General features: G+C 43.1%; 1 protein-coding gene across 11 annotated transcripts in view; it reads left to right on the top strand.

Annotated features, from left to right (window-relative positions):
• amph (amphiphysin) overlaps window positions 1-22457 on the top strand; it is a 48978-nt gene that overhangs the window by 22511 nt on the left and 4010 nt on the right. The window contains exons 10-18 of one of the 11 annotated variants that reach the window (XM_082513233.1): window positions 1444-1582; window positions 10026-10136; window positions 10218-10301; window positions 10719-10745; window positions 10867-10890; window positions 15453-17279; window positions 18415-18447; window positions 21261-21551; window positions 22108-22152. In XM_082513233.1, the coding sequence (XP_082369359.1) occupies window positions 1444-1582; window positions 10026-10136; window positions 10218-10301; window positions 10719-10745; window positions 10867-10890; window positions 15453-17279; window positions 18415-18447; window positions 21261-21551; window positions 22108-22152 (2581 nt within the window). Of the gene's footprint in view, window positions 1-1443; window positions 1583-10016; window positions 10137-10217; window positions 10302-10718; window positions 10746-10866; window positions 10891-15452; window positions 17280-18414; window positions 18448-21260; window positions 21552-22107; window positions 22153-22457 lie in introns of all 11 variants that reach the window. The other 10 variants (XM_082513240.1, XM_082513239.1, XM_082513241.1 and 7 more) reach the window with 10 other exon arrangements.

Genomic DNA, 22457 nt, shown 5'->3' with positions numbered 1-22457 from the left:
GTTAAAATACCTTACCTTTTAATGTTAAAAGACATTCAGCACCACTTATTAAAAATGTAAGCGGGTGTATGTATACTTTTTTCCTATGTGGATTGTAGAGAATAAAATTTCTGGTTCTTTTTTTTTTTTAGGTTACATCCTGGAAAAAGAACAGTTCAGAGAAATGATGAATAGCACAAAATTACCCTAACATTCATGGCCATGATTAGTGGATGAAAACTTCTGACTGCAGCTGTTGTCGTGTTCAAATTTTTCAGAAGGGATTCAGGAGAAATTTCTGTCGGTTAAAAAGATTTAATTTGCTTCAGCAGTTGAAATTACAAGTTGAAGCATTGAACCTCTGTGTGAACCACTGGTCTGCTACTCAGAAAGGATGACTGTCACAAATCACTGAGGACTCACATGCAGGACGCTCCAACTTGAGAAGGACACAGTGGAATTTTTTACACGTTCCACCAAGTGTATGTACAGACAGCGTAGGGAATAGTGCCATATACAAAGGTGACAGGGGTGTGGGCTCCAGGGAATCCAAGGTGGGGAGGATGGGGGGAAAACACTCGCTCCTCTTCGATCACTCACTGCTCGCCACCGGCCACTCTACAATCACTCGCTACAAGGAATCCTCTCAGGGAACACAGGGACGGGTCCGGGAATTTATATACAGAACATACACGTTAGCACAAAGGCACAGAAGTAACAAAGGCTTTATACTTTGAGAGCCCGGCTACACTGACGCGAGTCACACAATGATCCAGCGATGAATAGCCGCCATCCCTCGGCTTAAATGCTAACAGCGTAAGGGTTCAGCTGTTTCCTCTTCACGGGTGCGTAGCCGAGGGCATGAACCCACATTGAGTTCCGCCCCGGCGAGAGAGAGACAACAGTGCTACTGATCAGCTACCTGCTGATCCAAAGGGCCCTGACAATAATGGTGAAACGGGCTGTCCAGCTTATATACTGTGACAATAACAAAAGATTATTATGGCCATCTTCTCCCAACACAAATGCGGCAGTGTGCTCCTCCCATCCATTCACTTCCGACCTCCCATCTGCTCTGATTCCTGGAAGACACAGACACATAAATACACCCTACGTATCCTTGGCTATCTGCTCTTATTGTTATGCTGATTTCAGTTCAGGACATCTTTTTCGGACTTCCTGACCCAGAGACTATTCTAACCATTATCATGTATGTAAGCATGCTGCAAAAACGCTCTGCACTCTACGTGTGCAAATTTTCAAATCCAGACAACAGCGCTGAATGAAGCTCTCAACCCTCAAACACGCGCCAACACACTTATGAGAACATTTGCATTGTTTATATATTAACATAATAAAATGGCTTCATTTAATTATTTTATAAACAATTTAACAAATTTTCAACACTAAGTTTGAATGTGAGTGTGACAGAAGTCTTTGCTTAGTTTCTGTCCTGTTCATCAGTGATTCAGGACCTCTACGACTCGCGAGAACCCCATCACCACCAGAAGACGAGAGTCCACCTGATAGTCCAGATCTCAGCACCAATCATATGCTCCGTCCCATCTCACCTGGACCGCCTCGACCCAAATCTCCAATGCAGGTAAGTGTCAGGTCCCATGTAGATGTTAGTCACTGGATCTAGTTGTGTATCTGGACAAAATAATAATTTTCATTGTTTGTAAAAATGTAAATGTAGTAATTAGTTTTGCACTTGAATATTTGACCGAAGTTAATTTCATAGGTGCAAGTGTCAAACTCCAGTCCTCGAGGGCTGTGGTCCTAAACTTTTCCATGTGTCCCTGCTGCAGCACACCTGAATAACATTAGCAAGACTTTATAGGACTTGACTGCAAGCTGAGGAGGCAGTTCAGCCCTTTGATTCGTGTAACAGCAGCTCATGAGTGAATGAACATGGTGCAATAAAAGTACTTTTAGAAGTACATTTTTCAAAACCCTTTACTTCACTCTAAGTTACTTGAGTAGGGTTAGGGGTTGCAGTCAAACTTTATAGAGTCTTGCTAATTAGCCACTAACGTTATTCAGGTGTGTTGCACCATGGACAAGCTTCAGGACAGCGGCCCTCAGTGACTGGAGTTTGACAGCCCTGGATTTGGATTGTGTTTTTAAAAACATGAAAATTTTAATAATTTTAAACACCCGACCTCACTCACAGCAGTGATCGATCACATGGCCTCATTACCAAAGCATTCAGGTGTTTCCTTTAAAAACAGAACTCTGTGGCAGTGCTGCTAACCAACTTTTGTCCTCCGCTGTTGACGGCGGAAATCTCTTTGCTGTTCCAACCTCAAAGGCTGCGAATAGGAATTTCTGTCAGTGATCAATAATGTCAAAGTCACAGCTCACCATTGTCTTTAACTGCAAAACTCGACCTGATCAGACTGAACAATAATAACAAGCGATCGATGGGTATGCATGACTGATAGTGGTGTGTTTGTTTGAACTTCACGGTAACTTTCTGGGACTGTTTTTTCTTTGCTGCACACTTTTGTCTGTTGATTTGGTGAGTGAACAAGAGCTGTCTGTCCTGTGTCTGTGCCTCTGTCTGTAGATCACTACAGCAGTGTTATATACAGTCTGCAGATCATATATAACACAGTAGAGCCCGAGAGTAGAACATCACCTAGTTTCTACTGATGTTCATGAGATCTGACCTTTCCTAACATTTAACGTTCTGTACATGTCAGTGTATGTTGGTGTGTCTGTAATGTCATGGCAAGTTTCTACAACACTGGTTGAGTTTGCTAAGGTGCAGTGCAAGAGCTGATATCTTAACCAGGAAATAGTGTAAAAACACCAAAACACGGAGGATCTCAATTGTCAGCCAGCCCATATGAGCTGCTGCTGATACTGAAATGTCATCAGACACCTTAAGACAAAATACAGGAATATCTGAGCATTGGTTCATTGACTCAAATAAAGACGCTGGCTGTGTAATGTGCAGATTCTTATGTATGATGTACAATAATAATTAAGTTTGTTGGTGTACAAATGATCAAAAACATTTTTACAAAAACGAAATACAACCAAAATTAAAGAAAGGAGATTTATCATTTCTAAAAAACATTTGTTGTCTAATTTTAAAATAGAGCCACGGCAGACTAGAGCACACTCTGACCATACTAACGAATGAAAACAAGTCATCACATCTCAGTGATGACTGAAAGAAAAGGAGCACTCTGCTGTTTTTTCTTACTTACAGAACTTTGAAGGAGGGTTAAGATCCACACATGAGTCAGGGTCGGGTCTGAATCCTCCTTGTCAGTCTGACATGGTGGGGGTTCACATTATAATCATGTCATAGACATGGTAAATGGACTGTTTCTTATATACAACCATTCAGTAAAGCACTGTTTTTTGTTTTAAGTGCGTTCTGACATTCACACACTGCTTCAGAGAGCAACATGGGGTGGTATCTTGCCCAAAGATTTGGTATGCAGACTGGGATCAAACCACCAACCTTCCGGTAAGTAGGTGACCTGCCCTACCACTCACCCTGTGGGTGGGTGCAGAACTAACTGAAAATACCAAACAGTTAAATCTAAACAGGCTGAAAGGTGAAACTAAAAAAACTAACCCAAAAATGCTACCACATAATCAGCAACATTCATTGTACACTAACCATTAACTAAGGTACCCAGCACACACACTTAAAAGTTAAGAACAAGTGTCCCGTCCAATCCCCCACATAGTTTCAAAGGAGCCCAGTCTATCAGTCAGAGAATAAAAAGCATGCTCTACTCTCAGACGGGATGCCAACAGGCCCTTTAGACTTTGCACAACATCAGTCCAACCCTGACCTAGCATCTGGTTCTTCCTAGTCTTCCATATTGCCAGCTTAGCTGTGCCAGACAAAAAATTAATCAGAACCAAGGTCCGTCTTTTCTGCACTGAATACTTAGGGCCAAAGACAAACAAAGGTACGGAGAAAGTCTCCCCTAAAGATTCCACCCACTCCTGCAACAAAGAAAATAAACCCACTAGCCGCGGACAACAGACCACTAAGTGCTCCAGCGTCTCCCTTTCTGAACAAAAAGGACAACCCTCCCCAGTGCTTGGGTCCAGGTGGGCTCTGTGTCTGTTCGTGGCTATTGCTCCATGTATAATCCTCCACTGGAGGTCAGCCATCCGTTTCTCAACAGGAGGCTTATACAGGACACTCCACCTGCCTTTAGGGGTAGAAACCGAAGCAAAAAACTCAGTCCATTTTGACTCCCAGATTCCAACCAGAGAGTGGAAATTCAGCACCTTAACACAGCAGAAATAAAGCTGCTTCTTGCCACAAGAGCTGAAACTATCCAGCACTGGTGTCCCCAGGGAGAGAAGCATGCCACTCCCCTCAGGCTGCTCCTCAAAGGCAGGACTGACCATCAATGAAGGGAAAACATATTCACTGTCATCAGCCCTTTGATCAGCTAGGACACGATCACCAGCAAAGTCTCTCAGTGATGGCGACAGAGATTGCCAAACTTCCTCCATAATTCTCTCCGGCACTCTGTAGGACTTAATGCCTGTGACACCACCAAGTGCACCCAGAGACATCCTTGTAAGATGACCCAGTTTGACAACGCCAGCCTCCACAAACTTGGTCCGTATTGTAGCAGAAGAAAATACAGTGCTGGGAAAAAAGTCATTAATAAACAGTGGCTCCTCGAAAAGCCACATCCCAGGTCTGGGGTCAGGAGTACGTGCAACCTTCAGCGTCCGCCAGGCGTTCATCACCGAGCTGTAAAATGGCACAAGTCCAGACAGATCCACCTGATCCAACTTCAGAAGAAAGAGGTGTTTATCCAATCCAAGCCGGCCCGCTCTCCTAAGCAGCAACTGAGCAGAAGTCATCCAGCTGTGACCACAGCCATACAGCAGCCTCTGTGCCGTCTGCAGTCTAAAGGTTGCTGTTCTGCACAAAACATTTATCAGGCCTTGTCCCCCCTCCGCCACAGGAAGATACAGGCCCGCCGCACGAAGCCAATGCTGACCCGACCAGACAAACTTCACCAGAAGCCGCTGCACCTCTTCCAGAAGACCGCGTGGTGGCACTTAAACAAGCAATCTGTGCCATAAAAATGAGGCAACTAGATTGTTAGCTACTAGAACTCTACCCCTGTAGGACAGGTAGGGGAGCAACCGGTTCCATTTAGACAGCTTAGCCTCCACCTTTTCCCGCACTCCCTCCCAGTTCTGCTGCACAAAGTCATCACTCCCCAAGTAAACCCCAAGAGTTTTAATGCCCCTTTGACCCCAGCGAAGGTTCCCAGGAAGCTTGGGAATACTCGAGAAGTTCCACTGCCCCACCAAGCAGGCCTCACTCTTATCCCAATTAACCCTAGCTGAGGAAGCGTTTCCATACAAAACCAGACATTCCTGCAATTCCTGCACATCCCTTTGATCTGTAATAAAAACATTAACATCATCAGCATATGCTGACATAACGACAGGAGGGCTCTGAACCAGATCTGGCAAAGAGAAACCCTTCAACTTGCTTCTCAGTCTACAGAGAAAAGGCTCAATAGCAATGCTATAAAGCTGTCCAGAGATAGGGCAACCTTGTCTAATCCCTCTCCGAACCGGCACAGGACAACTCAACCCTCCTCCCACCTTCACAACACAGCAAGCATCGCTATACAACAGCTTCACCCAAGTCAGAAACCCCCACCCAACACCAAAGGTGTCATGGTCCTGGGCCATGTGGGCCCAGTATTCTTAGTTTTCGTGTATTTTTGTATTTTGTTCTTTATTTAGGCCATGCTTCCTGGGTTGATCTGTTACATTGTTCCTTATGTGTTTTCCCTTCGTGACTCTTACCCCCTGTGTGCCCCTCTGTGTATTTATGAGCCCTCGTCTCTCTTTGTGCTTTATTCTATGTTTTCCCCAGCCCGTTATGTCTGCGTTCTCCCCGTGCTCTCTCTCCTCCTGTTTGAACCTCTGTGTACTTCCTGCTTTACTTTGCCCATCTCCCATCAGTGTTACGTTCACTCCTGCCGTGTCTTGTTATGATTATCAGTGTCACCTGTGTTCCCCGTGTGCATCCACTTCCCCTGATCATCCCTCATGTGTATTTAGTCTCTGTGTTTCGTACAGTCTGTGTCGCGTCGTCTGTGTTCTCACCTCCATGTTTTCACGGTCAGTCCTTGCAGTGATCATCATAGTCTGAGTTTTCTTAGTTTGTCGCAGTATTAGTTTTCCCAGTTTAGTTATAGTCTAGTCACGCCATCCCTGCTTTGTTTGTGCACTTTGTCTTCAGCCATAATAAAGGCTCGCTTTCTGTTAAGTCCACTCCCGTCTACTAACTTGTGTATGCACCTGGGTCCATCACACACACCACCGCACGGCCTGTCTCTGCAGACCGTGACAAAAGGTCTTCAAGGTGGAAAAAAGAAAATCATGGTCCACACGGTCAAATGCCTTCTCCTGATCAATAGAAACGATGCCAACTTTAGCATTGTACACTTTGCAAATATCAAACACATCTCTCATTAAAAATAAGTTATCAATCACAGACTGATCCAGAATACAGTAAGATTGATCCAAACCAATCAGTAGTTCAATGACCATTTTCAGTCTGTTCGATAAAACCCTGGAAAGAATCTTGTAGTCCGCACATAAAAGGGCCACTGGTCTCCAGTTTTTAAGAAGGGTTAAATCTCCCTTCTTTGGTATGAGAGAGATAACTGCATGCCTGCAGGAAGCTGGAAGTATCCCTTCTATAAAACATTCCTTAAACACGTCCAGTAGGTCCCGACCCAGAAGACTCCAGAAGTGCTTAAAAAAGTCTGATGGTAAACCATCTATTCCTGGAGCTTTGCCTAAAGCCATCTGAGACACCGCCGCAGACAGCTCATCCAAGGTCATATCCCTGTTCAAAACGTCCCGATCCCCTGGGCACAGCTGAGGAAGCCTCTGCAGAAGATCCAAAGCAGAGTCCACATCGCAGCTATCCGCACTAAACAAGGCAAGGCAAGGCAAGGCAAGTTTATTTGTATAGCACAATTCAACAACAAGGTGATTCAAAGTGCTTTACAGAGACATTAGAAACAAGAACAAATAAAAAGCATGATTTAAAATTGATTAAAACAAGCAAATAAACTAACTAACTAATTAACAAACAAACAAAACAGTATATAAAATCAAAACAGATAAAATCAGAACAGTAGATAAAATCAGTAGTTAAATGTAAGTTTTGAAATTTAAGCTTAAAGTGTGGATTTGGTGCTTTATTCAAATGCAGCTGAGAACAGGTGAGTCTTCAACCTGGATTTAAATAAACTGAGTGTTTCAGCTGATCTGAGGCTTTCTGGGAGTTTGTTCCAGATATAAGGAGCATAAAAGCTGAATGCAGCTTCTCCGTGTCTGGTTCTGACTCTGGGAACTGATAAAAGACCGGATCCAGATGACCTGAGGGATCTGGATGGTTCATACTGGGTCAGGAGGTCATTGATGTATTTTGGTCCTAAACCATTCAGAGCTTTATAGACCAGCATCAGAACTTTAAAGTCTATCCTCTGACGGACAGGCAGCCAGTGTAAGGACCTCAGAGCTGGACTGATGTGGTCCACTTTTTTGGTCTTAGTGAGGACTCGAGCAGCAGAGTTCTGAATGAGCTGTAGTTGTCTGACTGATTTTTTAGGTAGACCTGTAAAGATGCTGTTACAGTAATCAAGCCTACTAAAGATGAATGCATGGACTAGTTTTTCCAGGTCCTGTTGAGACATCAGATCTTTTATCCTTGATATATTCTTGAGGTGATAGTAAGCTGACTTTGTTATTGTCTTAATGTGTTTTTCTAAGTTTAGGTCTGCATCCATCACTACACCCAAATTTCTCGCCTGGTTTGTGGTTTTTAGATGTATAGATTGAAGTTCTCTGGTGACCTGTAATCGTTTTTCTTTGGCGCCAAAGACTATTACCTCAGTTTTGTTTTTGTTTAGCTGGAGAAAATTGTGGCACAACCAGTCATTGATTTCCTCAATGCATTTACCAAGAGCCTGTACAGGGCCTCGGTCTCCTGGTGACATTGTGATATATATTTGTGTGTCATCTGCAAGTCCGTGTAAAAGGCCACTGCATGCCTTCTCATCTCAGCCAGATCCGTGGTCACCTTTCCATCCGAAAGCTGAAGACACACCATTTGCTTTCTGTGAACCACAGACTTCCCCAAATTAAAGAAAAATGTGGTTGGAGCATCCATGTCCTGGAGCCTGGCGAAACGTGCTCGAACCAAAGCTCCTTTAGCTCCCTCATGTAAAAAATGGTTAAGCTCTTGCCTTTTAGAATGTAGACAATCATTATTCTGCTGACCTAACTGTCAACCAGACACATTCTCCATATGTGTTATCTCTTTTTCAAGGTCCTGCACAGTTCTCATGATATTGGCTGTTAAAAAGAAAACTAGATCGCTGACAAAATACATGAATTTGGGACTTTTCTACCTCCCACCATTGAGTAAGGGAATCAAAATCAGCCTTTCTTGATCTCCAGTAATCCCAAAAAACTAAAATTGTCACAGAATATCGATCATGCAAAATTTTTATATTAAACCGCCAAAAAGATTTGGAATTGCTGGTGGTAGATAGAAACGGGTCCATTAAAGCTAAGCGATGATCTGTAAAAACAACAGGAAAACACTGATGGTTAAAAATTCGAGCAGTAAATGAAACAGACACATAAAACCTGTCTAATCTCGCTGCACTAATCCTGCCATCAGTCACTTTCACCCAGGTATACTGCCTGGATGAGGGATGCTTCATCCGCCACGCATCAACCAAATTAATTTTCCGTAGGACATCTGATAAAGCAGAAGATGACTGAAGATGCGGCTCCGCCCCAGTCCTGTCCAAAGTAAAGTCAAGACAACAATTCCAGTCCCCACCCAACACAATACAGTCCCCTTAAGCAGCACCACTTAATTTTCCTTTTAATGTTTTAAACAAAATCTCACGTTTAGACCCTAAGGTTGGTGCATAGACAATAACAAAAGTAAAACTAAAACCTTCAATTTCAGCCTTCACCAAAAGGACTCTGCCCTTTACCATCTCTATGCTGAAAATATTTCCATTTAGAGAAGGAGAAAATAAAACAGCAACTCCTGCGCTAAAATTTGTCCCATGGCTAAGAAACTTCTGCCCTCCCCACCACAGATCCCAGTCTATTTCATTTAAACTGTCAGTATGTGTTTCTTGGAGAAAGACTATATCTAGTCTCTTCTGTTTGATCACCTCAGCTAATAAGGCTCTTTGATTTGCATCCCTGCACCCATTCACATTCCAGGAGGCCGCCCTCACTAAGAACTGAGTGAAGTATGCGAGTTAATCTAAAGGATGATGTTGTTTCTCCATAGCAGAGCCACATCAGCTACGTCTGCCACCAAATGTTTAATCAGTGATGCACCAGTCAAACTTTCTAAACACCAGACCGAGCCCTTCTCAGGTCTCTTTCACTTCACCTCATCGTGCTTTCCATCAGGGCCGAGGCAAATGGTAGAGTGCGTCTCCAATTCCTGGAAAGCACAACAGTTCTGAAGATGTCACAGGAACCAGTGTTGTAGAATCTGCCGTCTGCCATCAGAACAGTTGAAGGTTTTCTTCAGACTGGTTTATTTTGTACTTGTGTGATAAAGGTCTCAGATCTCAGACATAAACTCTGTGTGATCTGTACGCACGTAGCAGCTATCACTGTCTAACCTATGAACAAATTCAAAAACGGTATCAAAATTAAAATAAGTATTAATCATCTATTGAAGTAAATTTGGCTTCATACTTTTACAATTTAGCTGAAAAGTAAACATGTTATGGTGGAGGAAAGTTCCCCAGCCCTGTTTTAAAGGTTGGTTTAGTGCTTCAGCCTCTATCCATTTTCTGTGGGATTCTTGTGTTTTATGTCCAGTGGCAGTGATTAGACACATAATGCTGGTGCAGACATTGAAACAGTTTGTCAGAAGGTGTCTGTCTTTGGCAGCATGTTTTTATTTATTTATTTTTTTCACAATGATCGTTAACAGCTCGCTGTGTTCGTTGTAGCTTAAAAAGGGGCCACCGGTGCCTCCTCCACCAAAGGTCACACCAACCAAGGAGGTGGCAGAGGAACAGATCATCGACCTCTTTGGTGGAGAATTTTTACCTGCTCCTTCGCCATCACAGGTATGAGTCCATGTGAATAATGACGGCAGATGTCGTGTGGGTGACAGACTTGCTTACTTGTTTTTGCACTGTCATCTGCAGCCCAATGAACGGCCCGGCGAATCTCTTCTTGATCTGGACTTTGATGCTTTTCAACCAGATGAAAGCGTTTCACCAGTACCACAGGTTCCCTTTATTACCCGAAAGCATCCACACATACACCTGAAAACCATAGCAGTGCACAGGTCTTATTTCTGACATCTCGGCAGGAGCGATTGAGAGCTGAGTCTTCACTTACTGTAATGATGACAATGGGAAGCAAACTGATAAATAATTCACCTGCTATCAGCTAACAGACTAGAAGACAGGTGGCGTTTCAGCTGCTGACACACCTGTTAGTAGCTCTCTGGTCCTTAATTCTCAGATTAGATTTTTGTATTTCTTCTTGTTGTAGTAAAAATTACTTCTGAAGATAAGCAGTTTTATATGGATTTTCTTAAACTGTAATATATTTGACAAATCAAACAGTCCAAACATTGTTCCTTTCTTCTTGCCAGTACCTCACAAACTGTGTTAGTTATTCAGTATTTTTGCTCCTTTCAGACTGCTGTACCATGGGACATGTGGTCGGTGAGTAACTAACCCTAACCCAACTACTTCTTATTCTACAGCTTGATTTAATGAGAAAACGATCAAGTAAATCTATAAATCCAGATTGCAGTGGTAAATTCAGTTTTATCCCCTTTTTAAGGCAAATACTCAAGCTGCTCAGCCTGTAAGTAAACTCGCATAGTTCACTCTGTAATACATCATTTATTAATAAAGTTATTCACTCCATCAGATGGTCTTGTTAATCCAGTATAGTCTGCACAAAGTCAACGCTGGTCAACAAATGGATCTTTCTGGGTCAGTTTTTCTTTCTTTGGAAATGTAAATCATTATTTTACTCAGTCGTGTTATCGCTGAAGAGCTGTTGCCACATATTTACAATTTCCACAGTTTAAAAAAACATTATCAAAAAGAGGAGCTGGAGCAGTTAGTTAAATTCAGGAAGCCCCACAAAATTTATTCTGTACATCTGGATGCATCGTTCCAAAATACCGTGTCCAGAAGAACAGAATACATTTTCTGGGCTTTCCTGACATAGATAATTGAGCATTTATCAAGACCAAGACTTATGGGAGATTTCCCCAAGGCTGGTTGTCTTACCCCTGTTTAGTTTAAGACAAAAATATATTAACCACTTATACACCAAAACACAGCATAGGTTCTCGGAAGCTGTAATCTTATAGTGTTTACATGTGTAGTGGTACTAGTAGTATAACCTTTTTAAAATTAGTTTGGGGGAAAAAATCATATAACTGGTTTAAATTAAAACCCCATCATCTCATATTTAACTTTCTCTAAAATGGATTCATTCATGTTGTGAATTTTAGGTGTGTGGATTAAAAAAGAAACAACACAAACAAACACATACCTAGAACCACCGACTAATTCATTTTGACCCCAAAGAAATTAATGCACAACAGTTGCAGCATGCCTGGTTGCCAAGCAACACTCTTTATTTGCACATGAAGACTGTTTGACATGAAGACTGCTGTATCAGAACAGCTGAGACATGGTGTCTCTTTCAGACCCCAAAATATGCCACTCCAAAAATTTGTCCACCCCAGGGATTGGGTCCCCTGACACAAACAGAGTAACATAGTGTACGCTGTTAAGTACCAGGAGGATTGCCAGGATTTATACATCGGGGAAACCAAAGAACCTCTGGCGAAGCGGATGGCACAACACAGAAGAGCTACCTTGTCAGGCCAGGACTCTGCAGTCTATTTACACCTACAGGCCAGTGGACACTCTTTCAATGATGAGGATGTAACATCCTGGACAGGGAGGAATGCTGGCTTGAGGGTGGAGTCAAGGAGGCTATTTACGTGAAAAGGGAAAGACCATCTCTGAATCGAGGAAGTGAATGGCATGTCATGGCCATTGACCAAAGGTCATGACAATTTGTATGTTGTTAATGCCATAACCACATTAACGTGGCAAATCCCTGTTAGCGAGTTATCGCGGATCGGCCCGTGCGTGGGGCTGCACGGCGTCAACGCGTTATTGTGGTTAGATCATTAATGTGTTGATAGTGACTATACACAGTGCAGGTAGAACACAGTTTCCCCCTCCTGAGTCACCTGACGATTTGCCAGAATCTCTCTGAAAGTCTTTTTCCATGGCCTCTCCAAACTCCTGCTACACAAGTTTTTGCTTCTTCCACTGCCTGAGCTGCATTACGCTTGGCCTGGTACGTATCAGCTGCCACAAATTCCACAGGCTAACTGAGCCCGATAGGATTCCTTTTGCAGCCTGGTGGCTCCCTTCATCTCTGGTGTCTACAATTTGGTTTGGGGGTTACCACCATGACAGGCACCAACCACGTTGTGGCCACAGCTCAGTGCAGTGGCTTTGGCAATGGAGGTGCTGAACATGGTCCATTCAGACTCAATGTCCCCAGTCTCCTTCAGAATACTGCCGGAGGTATATGTCGAAGATCTCACGGGCCTGGGCCTCTGCAAGGCGTTCACTCACTATATGAGTTTGTCTAGCGTCCTCCCCTGCCGCCTGATTGAACTCACTACCAGGTGGTGATCAGTTGATGGCTCAGCAGCTCTCTTTACCAAAGTGTCCAGAACATATGGCCTTAGGTCTAATAATACGATTACAAAATTGATCATCGACCTGCAGCCAAGAGTGCCCTGGTGCCTGGTGCACTTATGGATACCTTCACTTTGTTTGTTATGGACAAGCTGTGATTTGCACAGAAGTTCAACATCAAAAATACCACTCAGGTTCAGATCCAGGAGGCCGTTCCTCCCGATCTAGAGTCATTTCTTTATCCAGAGTTGCACTAACTCAGGCTTCTTTCAAGACAGATGTGACATGTCCCAACTGCTAGTCTTGGTAGCTGAGGATTGGTCAGACAGGGCCTCCGCTACTGGCTGCAGCCTGACACCCAGCTCCTACGGCACTTCCTGCAGTTGGTGGGTCTACAAGAGGACGGGCCCATGTCCCTTTTGTCGGGTTGTGCCCCGCCAGGCCCCATGAACTAAGGCCCAGCCACCAGACCCTTGCCCTCAGGCACCATCCAAAGGCCTGCCTTCAGGGTGAGACCCCAGTAACCCTATCCAGGGCAGGGTAAACTGTTCCCTTAATGGTATACTACCATTGGGGCCCTGCAAGGGGACATAAGCCCACCTGACAAAATAACCCCTAGGATCCCTGGGACACACAAACCCTTCCACCATGATAAGGTAGCGATTCATGGAGGGGAAACAAATTAGGCATAATATCAGAAAGTATATTTAAAAAGAAAGCTCTTGAAAGAGCCATGTTGGGTGTTTTGAAGCTTTTCCTAATGGCATGTAAATCAATTCCTGGAATCAGATACATTTCTAAAAGGTATATAAAAGGAAAGATGGGAAAAGGGAGGATATTCTAAAGTTAACCAGAAACTTGGGAAAAAATATCAATACCAGTGGAAAAGTACCTCCTCTTTTTCCTTCAGAGAGTTTGGATGGGAGAACTTTTCAGAGCTTCAGTGCAATGTAGGTTTCTCCACGGGGAACTAACTTGCTGGAGATCCTGAGGTGAAAAGCATAGAAACCACTTCCATATTTTCTGGTCTTGCCCACAAATCAGCACATACACAAGACATTAGAAAAAAACATTTAAAGTAACAATTCTGTTATCATTTGATACCCTGTACTTAGTTTCCAAATTTCCAACTCTGGAGGGTGATAAGAAGTATTTGTTAGTAGCCGGTAAGAAAGCACTCAACAGGAAGTAACTAATTAAATCTCCCCTTCAACTGAAGTCTGGGTTGATGTGATTTACAATATTTATGTGATGTGAGAAGCTGACTCTTATTTTGAGACAGGAGTTGGAAAAAAAATCACACTCATCTGGAAACCCTGAACTCACTACACCAGATCCTCTAAGATTTGAATTTTAATAAATAAATAAATTTATTAAAATGAACAGATAATTTTCTTATCTCGAGTAAAATGCTAGTCACTATTCTCCACTGGTTTATTAGTTTTGTTTTCGTCTTTCCTTCTCTGTTTTGTTACGCTAATGATAATTATGGACCAAAAGTGCATTCAACTCAATTGTAACACTTATATTTTCTGAAAGAAAACTTGAATAACACACATCTATCTATCTCCTAGACTTCAGGAAACACAGCCTGCCTCTCCATATCAATGTCACTGGGGTGAAAAGAGCTTATGGCCACACATTCCTTGACATTCACATGTCATGGACCCCTGAGGTGGATGTAAATGCCACAGTGACAATGGGCCAAGCAGTGGCATTATTTCTTCAGGGTGTTTAGGAAGGAACCGGCTGCTTCATCACTAAAGCCTACAGAGGACTGGTGGAGAGCGTTGTCATTACTAGCGCCATTGTATGTTATGAAAAACACCACTCAAGCATAGAAGGCTCTCAAGAGAGTCATAAAGGCTACAGAGAGAATTATAAGAGCTAATCCTCCATCAATTGACTCAACATACACACAACTCTGCAAGAAAAGAGCCCAAAACATCATCAGAGACAGTTATCATCAGGGGTCACACGTCCTCAGACCAAAACAATCATGGATCGCATGCAGCTCGAGATGCAGGAGAGTGGACGTGCTGATCACGAGACGCTCTCACAACTGCTTCTTTCCTACTACAGTCAGACTGATGGCAAAAACTAAATAAGGACTAACACAAAATCTAAGTTACTCAGTGTGATATATATTTCAATGTGCAAACCCTGTGAAAATGGTCAGGTACAAGGCACTAGAATAAAAATGCAGCAGCTAATGTCTAATGGGACTATGGGTCAGAGTCCCATTGAAATTAAAGTTATGGCTATATCTGCATTCATTAAAAAAATAATCATCTACTTTACATCTAAGATGACTGCTGAGTTGTACACGTTGCTTCTTCAGGGACCTGACCGATTCTATAGACTACAGTCAAATGAAGGCAAAATGCCCCCCAAAAGTCCAACAGTTTGACTAGAAGGTTTCTAATCTAGTGGTTTTTTTTTCTTTGATTGTTTATTTTAAAACTTCCCCTTGAAGTTACATTGAAGCAGTGCAGGTGCTTCAATCAGAAAACTGAAACAGTTTGATCAGCTGTGACTGGTCATCTTTGTGCAGACGACACTGTATTCTCATTTCCTTCCATGAAACCACATGTCTGCCTGATAACATGCTGTGTTGCACAACCTTGTACTGAGGTTAGAGTGGGGAGGGGCAAACTTTAATTCATCATTCGCTACCTGTCCAAGCAGGCTGCAGATACCGGCTTTGTCGCTGACTGGTCTGCTGATTTTGGTTCAGTGTCAGCCAACGGAGAAGATGCTTCAGGAGCTGAGGAACCTGCTATCCCTGGAGGTCCGACTGTGGGGCAGGAAGGGGCACAAGAAGGGGTGCAGGGTGAGACTCGGGGCTGGCCCCAGGGAGAAGGGATTCAGCCAGGTGGAGAATCAACAGCAATCACCCGGGACAGTGAAATCACACCAGCTGAAGATGAGGTTAGCTGCTGGGAATCTCAACCTAACTCCAACCTTCATTCCTCCCTGTGCTGTGGAGAGGATGATAGTACAGGGCAGGCAGATTCAGGGGCAGATGAATTAAGGAAGGAAGATCGCAGAAAGTCTACCCCGGGACTTATATTCACCAATGAATACGGTGAACAAATTGAGGAAATTGCAGAGGACAGAGGAGACAAATGGTCCAGGTCTCCTGAAGGGTCAGGATCTGAATATGAAACTGCTGAGGAGTGGGGTGATGGTGGTCAGGGAGGAGGCTGGGCAAGTGCTGATGATGAGCTTTCATATGATGATCGAACCCAAGAGAAGAGCCAGAAGGTTCAGACAGGTGGAGCTGTCCCAGGAGATTGTCCTCAAACAAGAGAAGTTGTTTCCGATTGTTCTAGTATTGCAGCCAAAAGAAACAGAAATAATTCATCCGAAGCAGTGCCAGAGAGACCAGATGTTTATCAAGATCACTGTGAAACTGAAGGAGAAACAGATGAAAGAGTTTATTTCTCTGAAACACAGGGAGGTGCGTTTGATTTTGATCTTATCTCAGAAAAACAGGGAGGAGGTGCGTTTGATTCCGATCTACTTGCAGAAACTTGTGGAGGAGGTGCGTTTGATTCCGATCCTTTTGCAGAAACACAGGGAGGAGGTGCATTTGATTCCGATCCTTTTGCAGAAACACACGGAGGAGGTGCGTTTGATTCAGATCTTATTGCGGAAACAAAGGGAGGAGGTGCGTTTGATTCCGATCCTTTTGCAATAACTCAGGGAGGAGGTGCGTTTGATTCTGATCCTTTTGAAGAAAAACTGGGAGGAGGTGCGTTTGATTCTGATCCTTTTGCAGAAACACAGGGAGGAGGTGCGTTTGATTCAGATCTTATTGCGGAAACAAAGGGAGGAGGTGCGTTTGATTCCGATCCTTTTGCAGAAACAAAGGGAGGGGGTGCGTGTGATTCAGATCTTATTGCGGAAACAAAGGGAGGAGGTGCGTTTGATTCCGATCCTTTTGCAATAACTCAGGGAGGAGGTGCGTTTGATTCTGATCCTTTTGAAGAAAAACTGGGAGGAGGTGCGTTTGATTCTGATCCTTTTGCAGAAACACAGGGAGGAGGTGCGTTTGATTCCGATCCTTTTGCAGAAACACAGGGAGGAGGTGCGTTTGATTCTGATCCTTCTGAAGAAAAACAGGGAGGAGGTGTGTTTGATTCAGATCCTTTTGCACAATCACATTGTGGAGACAAAATGGGTGGTTTTGAATTTGATCCATTTGCTGAGACTTCAAAGAAAGCTGAGGCTGTGTTAACTGGGGATAGAAAGAGTGGGTGGGATTTTTCCAACAGTTTCTCAGCCATCTCTTCAGGGACCGGGGCTCCTGCTTCCAGCAATACCTCCTGGCAGGAAGGTAGTGGCAGCAAAAATTCTGCATCCATCTGTGGAACAGCAGCAGCAGGAAATAAAGAAGTAAACAATCCCCGAATTCACAAAGAACCAGAAAATTCAGACATGTCCGAAGATGAGGCGGCAAACCGGAGATTTGGAAAGTTGTACCAAGAGCTAGATACAGAAAAGGAAGAGGTACTTGACTCCCTTCCTTTTGTAGTTGAATGGTAGATTAGAAAAGAATAGAAACAAATTTCAAACAGACCTTTCCTGTCTACCACCCTCCCAGAGACTGAGAAACAGTGAAAGTCCTAAAACCTGGACCTCAGCCTGAGCTCCTCCTGCCTCTCCTTTTGCTTGCCTCCATCTCTTACTATCCTCTGCTTGTTCATTCCATGTTTACACCCATTTCAAAACGAGTCCATCTTGTTATTAGATTGGTCTTACTTGAAGGCTTCTAATATTATTAATACTAACATATATCTCTGGAATTCAATTTAGGTGACCAATACATTTAATGGATTTTCACAGGTAATTTTATTCTAAGCTTAAAGTAATTGGATCCAAAACACTGAAATGAATCGAGTTGTTGTGATTAGTGTCTGGGTTTTGGTAGAAGATCGTTCTTACTAAGTCAACTGAAAGTTTGGGTTTCACCAATGATTCGCTCTAATTCATTGTCATTTTTACTATTTTCTCTAGTTTCTACAAACAATTTTCAGACTTAGAGTAGAACAACGTAAAAAGATTAGAAGCAGGAAGGGGTCAATGCAGAGTTCAGAGATCACTGCCAGAGACTAGTGACTTTGAAAGTAGATGGCGAACCCAACAGCTTACTTCCACAAAGCCAAGAAGCCTTTATTGTCCAAGTAATGTTAGTCTCCTCTCCAAGTGTCTCTGTTCTATGTCACAACAATGTTTGATGAGAGTGTTCTGCAGATGTACTGAAAGTAAAGCAACAGCACTCCTGCTACATTTGAATTTTTCAAACGTAGCTCCTTAAACCTGCATTTGAGTTAAATCTGGAGATGGTTGCTTTCTCCAAAGATTCTAACCATAGCATGTTAGAGAAGAAATCTGAGAAAACTTTCACGGGGGGAAATTCTCTATGTATGATAACTCTGTTGAAATCATGGATCTCACACTTTAAGTGGCCTCATAGGACCATAATTTTTGAAGGTGCAGTTGCAGAACTTTGATTGCATCTTATCCTACATCCCCATCTCTTAAATATTTCCCTTTTATTTGTGAATGCTAAAAAATGATGCAATTCTCAGTCAGTCAGTTGTGACTTGTTTTTCTCTTTTTATTAAACACATGCACTCTTAAGGATCCATCATTTTTCGCAGATTTTGATAAGATGGTGAGTTTTATAAACATTTGTGTAAACCCCCCCCCCCCCCCCCCCATCTTCCATCTAACTAAGTATCTACACACCTATTTACAGTTCTGTGAAAAACTGAATCCACCTCATTTTTCAGCAGCAGTAACCTGCTGTGATGCTTTCTGTGGGACTTTCTCTGTCACTGTGAAGGAGTTTATGTCCACTCACTTATGCACAGCCTTCTGAAGGTCCAACCACAGCATCTCACTCAGGTTGAGCTCTGGACTCTGACCAAACCATCGTAGTTGCTCCATTCGTTCCTGTTTCAGCCGTTCTGTTGGATGTTTGTGCTGCTGCTGATGGTCCGAGCTTCAGCTGTGGGACAGACGGCCTCACACTGACTCTAGAACACTTAGACAAGAGTTCACGGTGCACTAAGATCATCGTCCCTCCTCCACCGTGCTGACAGCTGCTCTCAGGTGTTTTTGCTGATATGCTGGGTTTGATTTTGTGCGTTATGGACAAACATCTCCACTTTGGTCTTGTCTGTCTGAAGGATACTGCTCCAGGAGGCTTTCTTTTTAGACAGAAGAAGCCTTCCCCGGCAGTCCTGCATGCTCAGGCTTTTTTTTAGTCATACTGTCATGAAGTTTAAGTTTAAACCTGCAAACTGAAGAGTCTGAGATGGAGCTCTTGTATTTTTTTGGAGTTTCCCACAGTAAATGATAAATGGACTTGTAGTTGCATACTGCTTTTGTGCTTTAGCTGACCACTGCAGGCTTTTTGCTTACAAGCCGTATTCACCATAGCTGGACTGGCCATCGGGCATACCGGGCATTTGCCTGGTGGGCCGATGTTTTTTTTTAAAGTTTTTTTTTATGCTGGCCGATGTGTAAAAATAAGTCGGTTGTTTGGTGGTGGCTATGGCGGAGCTTCCACAGAGTCAGCAGGTGGATGAGAGAAAGGGGAGGCAGGAGGAGGAGAGACCCGAGGCGGCTGCCGGTCCGAGTGTCAGGTGAACTGAACTTCAGGTAAGAAGTTATCACTGCAGTGTATCTGGGTCAGATATAAACCAAGTTTAGGTGGAGTTTTTTTGCGCTGTGCTGACTTTTTACAGTCAGTTACAATAACTCGTACTGCATACTAGCTAGCATGACGGAGTTTATATACAGCTGGGTGGGTGCTATGATGTTACTGATAAGGAATTGTATTTTACTCATAAGGTTAGTTAGTAGAGTTGCCAACCATCCCGTAAAAACGGAATCATCTCGTATTCAGAGAAAATATTACGTGTTTCGTGTTGAGCTGAAAAGGAACAGTTTGTCCCGGACTTCAGCTAGAATGGAAAAATGACACAAAGCTGGAGTTATTCTGTGTCTTCACGCTGTCAGCTGTTTCTTCTCTCATTCTCTCGCCCTCCCTCTCCTGTTGCTACTTCAATCATGAAACTGATCAATGATCAGCTGATCGTCTCTTTTTTTGTTTATCGCCCACTTTGCGCCAGAAAGAGGAAACCAGCGGATGTCGTGCTAAACAACAGCAGCACGTTTAAGCTTGATCAGCTGTTGTTAGAATTTATTTAATATTAGTTTCTAGTATCAGCTGATGTTTGCTGGAGCCACAGCTGTAAAGCTGCTGGTCATGATGTCGGTTTCGATATGTGGTGAGAGGGAAACATGAAGATGAAACCAGGAGATGAACAGGTGATGGAGAAACAGGTTTACCTTTTAGGTGACATGAATGAGTTGAAGGGAAGTTATGAGCTGTTTCTGAGAGACAAATAACACCAGGATCCTTTTCTAAGTAGCTGACAGCTGGTAACTGTGCAGGGGCGGATCTAGCAAAGCTTTGCCAGGGGGCCAGGTAGGGCATTAACAGGGAGAGGAGGACACAAAGAAGCACTTTCTTATTCTCATTTAAAATGTCTCACTTTAATATATAATGATCAGAATCTTAAAGACCAAAGTTTTTATCTGATCTAAAATGTATAGAAATCATACATATACCAACAAGACTGTACATCACTGTCACAACAGTGTTTGTTTTCATTCAAAGGCTTTATGGCTTTAATACCCGGTGGGCCGGTCTCTAGTCAAAATGCTCGGGCTGATTTTTTTGTCCCAGTCCAGCCCTGTTATCCACCCACTCACACACACATTCATTAAAGTGGGTTTTTTGTTTGTTTGTTTGTTTGTTTTAAAAGCCAAAATCCCTTGTTAAACACTGTAATGCATGCATTGGAGGAAAATTCAGTATCTTGGCCAGGGATACTTTGACATTAAGGCTGAAATAGCTGTGGAATCGTCCATTGACCTCCAGACTGCTAGACAACCCACTGAACCACAGCCATCCTATGATCTAACGTTGGGGTGGGGTAAATTTGCTGTGATGTCCACGCCAGGGAAGATTGTGTCATTGTGTTAACATACACCAGAATGGTGCAAACCAGCAAATTTCCAGAAGATCTGCTCTTACAGAGGTGCTCACACTTGATAAGCAACCATAACTGGTGCATTTTCTTCAGCATCTGGCTGCTATGGAACCTCCTAATTCCTTAATTAAGGGTGTACTTAGTTTTTCACAGAGCTGCATATGTATGTACTTATCACCTACATAGGTAACTACGTACTTTTTTTTTTACATCATGTAAATATATGATATCAGTCCTGAGATGTATTTATTTCTGCCAGTGAAAAGTGTTAGACTGACCTAAAGCCTAACTTGTAATCATATAACTGTTTAAATGCTGGGAGCTCATATTATGAATTCTGTGGCGTTTAATGAACATCATACTAAATATTGTGAAATGAAGTGGGACATTTAAAGTTAAATGCCATCTTTCTCTGAAAAAGAATGAAGGAAACAGTGAATCAAATGACGCTCTGGAAGCTGCAGAGGCCCAAGCTGCAGGTTCAAGTGAGCCTGCAGCAGAAGACAAACCTCCATCTCTCACTACTGGAGGAGAGGAAGATGAGTGCCCACCTCTTTTTGCTGGAGAGGAACCTGTATCTTCAACTGCAGGAGCAGAGATGGAGGAACCTCCAGCTCCCCCTGCTGGTGAGGTGGAAGAATCTGGAGCTGCTCCAGCTGGTCAGGACGATACAGACACACATTCAGACAGCCTGAAGGAGGAAAAGCCTGCTGTGAGTGGATAACCTTGTAAAAATGCTGCCTTTTGTGATAACCTAATCATCATCTCATCAATATCATCACTGTGACCTCCATCTCATCGTATCATCATCATCACTGAATGAGAAAATCATTGAACTCCACACTGGAGATGTGTCAGTGTGGAAATCATTCTTCTGTTTTCAGCCTGTATCCAGTGCGCATGAAATGTCTTTTTGTGTAAGGATTTTAACCCTTTGCCCTTCTCATTTCATGCCAACAAACCCATACCCCAATCTTTACCCTACCCCATCCACTTTATGACACAAAATGAACTCAATCTCATAAAACACTGCTGCTTTTTGAAACAAAACAAAAACAAAAGCCTTTTCAATTAGCATCACTGAGTTTAAATCGTTATATTCTACTGTTTTCCCAAAAAGTTGACTATGTCCATAGCGTTTCCAGTGGGATGACAATAAAATGTTTCTCCCACTGAAAACGTCCAGATGAACAGAATCAACTTTTTGGATTTTCTTACCTGGATGATTGAGCAGGTATCAACGCAAAATCTATTTTATTTTCCCAAAGTCAACAGTGGTATCTCCAGGCTCAGAACAGGCAGAGGTCAGTGAGGTAGGATACTCCACTTCTTCTGTTTGTTTGCTTTCACTGTCATTTTTACTGTTTATCGGCAACAATTATTGAACAACATAGGTGTGAATGTGAGTGCGAATGCTTGTCTGCATCTGTGTGTTAGCCCTGGGACAGACTGGCGACCTGTGCAGGGTGTACCCTGCCTCTCACTTGAAGACAGCTGGAATAGGCTCCAGCCCCCCCATGACCCTGAAGAGGATGGATGAAGTGTTGAAATGAAATGATGAGAATGAATGCAGCTCTCTGAAAGAGACCTTGAAGAATAATGGTTTGACCCCTACGTT

Source organism: Aulonocara stuartgranti, assembly GCF_965226115.1.
Source record: "Aulonocara stuartgranti genome assembly, chromosome: 18".
Lineage (NCBI taxonomy): Eukaryota > Metazoa > Chordata > Actinopteri > Cichliformes > Cichlidae > Aulonocara > Aulonocara stuartgranti.
This window is presented reverse-complemented; position numbering and strand designations above follow the sequence as displayed.